General features: G+C 40.6%; 1 protein-coding gene across 1 annotated transcript; it reads left to right on the top strand.

The window, feature by feature from the left end:
• The first annotated feature begins 246 nt into the window (after window positions 1–246).
• Window positions 247–4,557, top strand: Commd2 (COMM domain containing 2). Its single transcript, XM_006977543.4, has 5 exons — window positions 247–406; window positions 487–564; window positions 1,189–1,271; window positions 1,766–1,939; window positions 3,809–4,557. The coding sequence occupies exons 1-5, from the start codon at window positions 340–342 to the stop codon at window positions 4,004–4,006; spliced, it is 600 nt and encodes a 199-aa protein (XP_006977605.1). The 5' UTR covers window positions 247–339; the 3' UTR covers window positions 4,007–4,557.
• Window positions 4,558–6,616: the final 2,059 nt, after the last annotated feature.

The raw sequence follows: 6,616 nt of genomic DNA, 5'->3' as shown, positions 1-6,616 counted from the left end.
CTACAACTAGATAGTTGTGAGACACGGGGAACTGAATTGGGTCCTCTGCAAGAGCAACAAGTGCTCTTAACCATTGAGCCACCTCTCTAGCCCCACACAGTACACGTTTGCAGGATGATTTATGAATGGAAGACTTGTGCCTTCAACTTCCCCTTGCCGGCGCCCCACCTCCACTTTTACCGTGCGAGCCTTGGGATTGAAGGCTCGTCGGACCGCCAGAGACCGGAACCTAAGGCACGGGCAGTGCAGTGGCGCCGGAGCTTCTTTTTGCCTGCACAGCGGCAGGAAGTGGCGAGGGCGGGGCCGGCGCTGCGCGGTGAAGTCAGGAGACCTGCCAAGATGCTGCTCGACTTGTCGGAGGAGCATAAGGAGCATCTGGCCTTCCTACCGCAAGTGGACAGCGCAGGTGAGGGAGTGCGGGGTGCTTGCGGCGGGGACAGTCCCGGGGACAGCCCGGCACTCACGGCCTGCTGACTTCCGTTGCAGTGGTGGCCGAGTTCGGAAGAATCGCTGTGGAGTTCCTCAGACGGGGATCTAACCCGAAGATCTACGAAGGCGCCGCCAGTAAGAAAGGGAGGAGACAGGCTCTGCCTGTCGAGCTGGAAAGTGCTATCCATTCTCTTTCGATCAGCCCGGCAGGGACCTCTGCAAGTCCTAGGGTCTTGTACCCATTGCAGCCGATTCTGCAAAGCTGTCAATCAGGGCGCAAACTCTGCAAGTAACTGAGATTTTAAAGCTTGTATGAAATAAGTGCCTTCACATTTAAAATGAATACAGCACCCCCTGCCTTTCAGATGAAAAACACTGTGGTGCTTAGTAAATAATGCGTGCTGAAGAAGTGGAACTGTTAGCCGAGAACATCATTCGAGTGTTCAGTTAGTATTTGCTACCTAGAAGCCGCTTTTACGGAAGCTAGAGGAGGGTGGTGGTGTGAATAAGAACATCACTTGTTGAGTTCCTCTTCTGCCTGGCTTGAAGGGACTTTGTGTCTCTGTTCACAGGTCTGTGCTTTGTTATGGTTGGTTGGAGAGAAATATTGAAGGCAACTGTTAGTGCGGTGGGCTGAGAAGGAACTGGAATCTCCACTTAACTCGCTTTCATTGTACTGTTTGAAAACTAAGGGTAATTGAACCTGTTTATTTTTAAAGAAAAGGATAATCTGTTCATTTTTCTTTTCTTTTTCCTTAGGAAAACTTAATGTGAGTAGTGACACTATCCAGCATGGTGTGGAAGGATTAACTTATCTCCTCACTGAGAGCTCGAAGCTCATGGTAAGGCTCTGAGAACTGTATGATATTACCCAGATCCTTTCAAACAGGCACCTGTTATAAATTAGTAACTCATAATCTAATTTGTGCAGTATACCTAAACGGTAAGTGTTAAGGGCATTATCTAATCTGAATACCTCTTGTTAGTATAAATTATAATTGTCTCTAATTCTGTATCACACGCCATCATATGTGTATCCTAGGAGAGGGGAGAATGAAATATTGCATTTCTTTATAGATCAACAACTGTATTGGGCTTGATGGAAAAATAGTAAATAAAATTGGGCATCCTAATTCTTTTTATATTTTAATAAGGTTATTTTGTGTGTTAGTAACTTGGATTTTGGAATGGTGAGCAATGATTGTCTTTAAGTGTAAGGAATGTTATAGACAGAAGTGAATTATAGGCTGTAATGTACTTTTGTGTTTAGAAATGCTTTAGTATTTACTAGACAAAGATAAATTCCAGTGTTCTGTTGAACTCAATTTATCTTTAGATTTCTGAACTGGATTTCCAAGACTCTGTTTTTGTTCTGGGATTCTCTGAAGAGCTGAACAAGTTATTGCTTCAGCTTTACCTGGACAACAGAAAGGAGATCAGGACTATTCTGAATGAGTTGGCACCTCGTCTTCCCAGTTACCATAGTCTTGAATGGCGGCTTGATGTGCAAGTACGGCTTTTGTTTGTGTGTTTGTTTTGTTTTTAAATCTGATATAGATGATAAGAACTATTTATATGCTCTGTTATTTACTTGCTTAACCAAGCTCTGGTTTGAGAAAATGTATATATTTTAATGGTCATCTTTGGGTCATTTCACAAATAGCTCATTTCCTTTTATTTTTAATATAATTTTCTAAGTTTAGTTTGCAGAGGTTTTTAATTTTTTTTTCTACATGTATTTATTTAGCGTATGGCACTTGTGTAGAGGTCAAGGACAACTTTTGGGAGTTTGTCCTGAGGGATTGAACTCAGGTTCTGAGGCACAGCAGCACGGGCCTTAACCCATGGAACCGCCCCAGAAACCTAATTTGCAAAGTTTTTAAGAAATTATTTAAAAAAAAAAAAAAAGATGATTTAAAATAGGTTTTGTTTATTTGTTTGTATTCTGGTTTTTGGCAATGCTTAGTATTAATTTTTTTTTCTCTGTAAACACAACACACACAAAGGAAAGTGTATAAGCCACTGTACTCAATAAGTTATCACACAATCACATACTCATAAAATGGCCATGACCATGACCAGCACCCCAGAGACACCTTTCTTACCTCTTACTGGTAATTGCTCCTTCTTTCCTTTCCAGAGGTAACCAGCATCTAAGATATGACGCCGATTTTTCTTTTAACTCAATTTTAGCTGTGTACACATGTGATTGAAGCGACACTCATCTGTAGGGTTGTAAGGTAGTGAAAAGAACTTGGTAAGAGTTTAAATGTAACATAGAAGACAATAGGAAGCCCATGTAGATTCCTTAATAAACATGTAACATTGAAGCAATTATTTAAGAGAATTAATTTGGCATCCTTGGATGAGTCAGAACTAAAGTGGGAATTTAGAAGTATAAAGAATGTATTCCTTTATAATAATTTTTCCCCTTTCTATATGATATGCCATTTTTGTCTCACTATTATCTCTTTACTCTATTTTCTTAGCTCTTTTTTTTTTTTTTTTTTTTTTTTTTTTTTTGGTTTTTCGAGACAGGGTTTCTCTTGTGTAGCTTTGCGCCTTTCCTGGAACTCACTTGGTAGCCCAGGCTGGCCTCGAACTCACAGAGATCCGCCTGCTTCTGCCTCCCGAGTGCTGGGATTAAAGGCGTGCGCCACCACCGCCCGGCCTTTCTTAGCTCTTTTAATTGAAGTTTATTTCTTTATTCATTCATTTATTTGGGTTTGGGGGGTGGGGCCGGGTTTCTCTGTGTAGCCTAACTGTTCTGGAACTCTCTCTGTAGATCATACTGGCCTTGAACTCAGAGATCACCTGCCTCTGCCTCCCACGTGCTGGGTTTAAAGGTGTGCGCCACCGCCATCTGCCTTAAATTACAGAATTAGGACTCAGCAAACTGTGTCCTATAAGCCACATCTGACTTGCTACTTATTTCTGTGAAGTTTTGGTAGGTGTAGCCACGTTTGTTTGCATTTAATGACTGCCCTTAAAATACAAGGGCAGAATCGAGTCATTGTGCCTGAAACTATATGGTGTGCACAGCCTAGAATACTTGTCTGACTAAAAAAAAAATACCAACCTCTGCTTTATTTTTTATTTAATTTACTGAATGAATGAATTTATTTATATTTTGGCTCTTTGAGACAGGGTCTCACTATGCAGCATTGGCTGGCCTAAATTTGTTTAAGGAATTTTTTCATACCATAAGGTTCATTTACATTCTCAAATTATTTCTGTCCAAAGGTTTTAAAGTTTGCTTTTTATTTTGAAATTAGTAATTCATCTCAAATTTTATTTTTTTACATAGTATAGTGTAATTTTAAGTTATCTTTGCAGCATAATTATTAAACAGTTACTGTACTCCTTTTGTGTTTCCAAGCTTGCAAGCAGAAGTCTCCGGCAACAAATTAAACCAGCAGTGACTATAAAGCTGCACCTCGATCAGAATGGCGACCACAGCACCCATCTTTTGCAGACAGACCCAGCCACCCTGCTTCATTTGGTTCAGCAGCTGGAGCAAGCGTTGGAGGAAATGAAAACAAACCACTGCCGGAGGGTAGTCCGCAGCATCAAGTAGCTCCGCCCTTCAGTTGGCGATGCAGGGATTGCAATAGTCCATGTGGATGTCATGGACTTTATTTTCTGGTTCAGGATGCTGAAGTCTTGATTAAAAGATAAAGTACAGTTCCTTCTGGTGCTAAGTGCAGTCAGCTTCTTCACAAATTGAATGCCTTTTGTATTTTAAATGTGTAAATAGGATGGACTCAACTAAAATGAATCAATACTGTTCACATCTGTGTATATGGGACTCCTGGAGTACTGCTCATGTCTTCTGTGTATATGTGACTCTCCTGGAATACTGTTCATGTCTTCTGTGTGTATGTGACTCTCCTGGAGTACTGTTCACATCTGTGTGTATGTGACTCTCCTGAAATACTGTTCACATCTGTGTATATGGGACTCCTGGAATACTGTTCACATCTTCTGTGTATATGTGACTCTCCTGGAATACTGTTCATGTCTTCTGTGTATGTGACTCTCCTGACTTGGGTATTTTTTTGTTTGTTTTATTTTCTTTTTCTTTGATCAAAATTTGAAAATAAAATTCTCTGTTACTACTTAGAACTATTTCTAGACAGTCGATATTTTTTACTTCTAAAAGTACGATACGATTATAGTCATAGAAAAAGATAAATAGTATTTTTACAAGATTTTCTATATTGTTATAGGTAGCTTATGTATTCTTGTTTGTATGTGAGGATGACAAGTAGCAATTACCATATTGCTTACATTTGAGTTATTGGGGCTAATTGATTTAAGTGATATACAAATTTATGTGGTCCCGTCATTTTCTCAGGAACTAATTATACCCATTCCCAAAGCAACTAAAAGACACATCATTTGCAAATTATTTATAAATAATGGATATAAGAGTAGTATTATGGTGGTATTTTATTTAGGGGAAATGTGGTATTTTATTTGTACTGAAATGTGATTTTCATTGTATGTTAATAATAAATAAAGTTGCCCGGGGGTCAGAGCTATTAGAGCCATAGCAAGAACGTGGTGGTGGTGGTGGTGGTGGTGGTGGCGGCGGCGGCGGCGGCGGCGGCGGCGGCAGCAGCAGCAGCAGCACACGCCTTTAATCCCAGCACTTGGTAGAAGAGCTAGGTAGATCTCTGTATGTTCAGGGATACAGCCAGCATTGGAGACATATGCCTTTAAGACCTGGAGGGCAGTACTTACAGGCAGTGAAGAGGCAGTCATGTGTTTGGGTTTACAACCAATGAGAAGGCAGAACAGAAAGACTATTTAAAGACAGACACACAGGAAGTAGCTCTCTTTGGGGAAGCTAGGAGCACTGCAGGAGGTAAGATTTTAGCTCTGAGCTCTGACCTCTCAGCTTTCTCTTTTACATTGGTTCTGTTTCTTATTTTAATAAGAAATAATAAGAAATTGGTTACATCAACATAGTATGATCAGTTCTTTTTTTATTTTAGTTAATTTATGTGTATAGATGTTTTGCCTACATGTACGTCTGTGCACCATGTGTGTTCAGTGCCTCCAGAAGCCTGAAAGGGGTATTTGGATCCCGAGAACTAGACTTAGAAAGGGTTGTGAACCTCCATTGGGTGCTAAGGCTCAAACCCAGGTCCTCTAGAAAAGCAGTCAGTGTTCTTAAGCATGGAAACATCTCTCGAGCACCAAAATATATTTTTAAAGTATTTATTTATTTAATTATGTTTGTGTATGTGTGTTTGTCCAAAGGCTCGAGTATGGAGTTAGTTTTCTCCTCCCATTCTGTGGGTCCTAGGAATAGAACTCAGGTCATCAGGCTTGTTGACAAATACTTTTCAACCCACTGAGTCATCTTGAATGTATAGACAGTTTTTTTAATTACACTGAGAACTCAGTTATTGAAACTACTATATTAACAAACCCACAAACAAAAGAACCGTGAGTAAGCAGTGCACATCACTGGGTTAAAGTTAGCCTGCCTGCCAAGCTATGTGATAGCTCTGTGAGGCTCGCTTGTCCACATTGGATGGAGGATAAACTAGACTGGCCCCACCAGTCTTGAGCCATCAGCCAGTTCCCTCCAAGCAACCTTTCTTCCACCTCTTGGTCCATTGCTATTAGCCCAGTCAAAAGATGAAAGCAGCTGGGCACAGTGGTACATGTCTGTAATCCTAATGCCTAGGAGGCAGATCTCTGTGAGTTCCAAGCCAGCTTGTCTATGTAACAGGTTCTAGGCCAGCCAGGACTACATGATGAGACCCTGTCTCAACACACACATACACCAAGAAGAAAGCATATGCTTCCTTTAAAAAAAAAAAAATCCAATTCCCCTGACTGTTCTCTGTACTGATTATTCTGTGATGATGGCCCTCTTTCGGCAAAGGTGGGTTGTGAGTAATCTCCCCATCTTTTAGATTCTGCACACCAAGTGAGCATATTTCTTTGCCTGTTTTTCTCAGATTTTAATTGTTTTACGGCACATTTGGTAATTTTTAATTGCTTTTTAAAAAATAAATTGCTTTGCCTTAGCATACAAATGAAGGGGTTTCATTATGGAGTTTTCTTACATATACTTCATGGTACTTGGTTTCCTCCTCCTCCTCCACTGCCATCCCAGCTTTCCTGAGCCACCCCTCTGCTTTCATATCACATATTCCATCATCCTTTC

This window comes from Peromyscus maniculatus, chromosome 6 (genome assembly GCF_049852395.1).
Source record: "Peromyscus maniculatus bairdii isolate BWxNUB_F1_BW_parent chromosome 6, HU_Pman_BW_mat_3.1, whole genome shotgun sequence".
Taxonomy (NCBI): domain Eukaryota; kingdom Metazoa; phylum Chordata; class Mammalia; order Rodentia; family Cricetidae; genus Peromyscus; species Peromyscus maniculatus.
The sequence above is the reverse complement of the archived record's forward strand: the minus strand, read 5'-3'. Positions and strand labels throughout refer to the sequence as shown.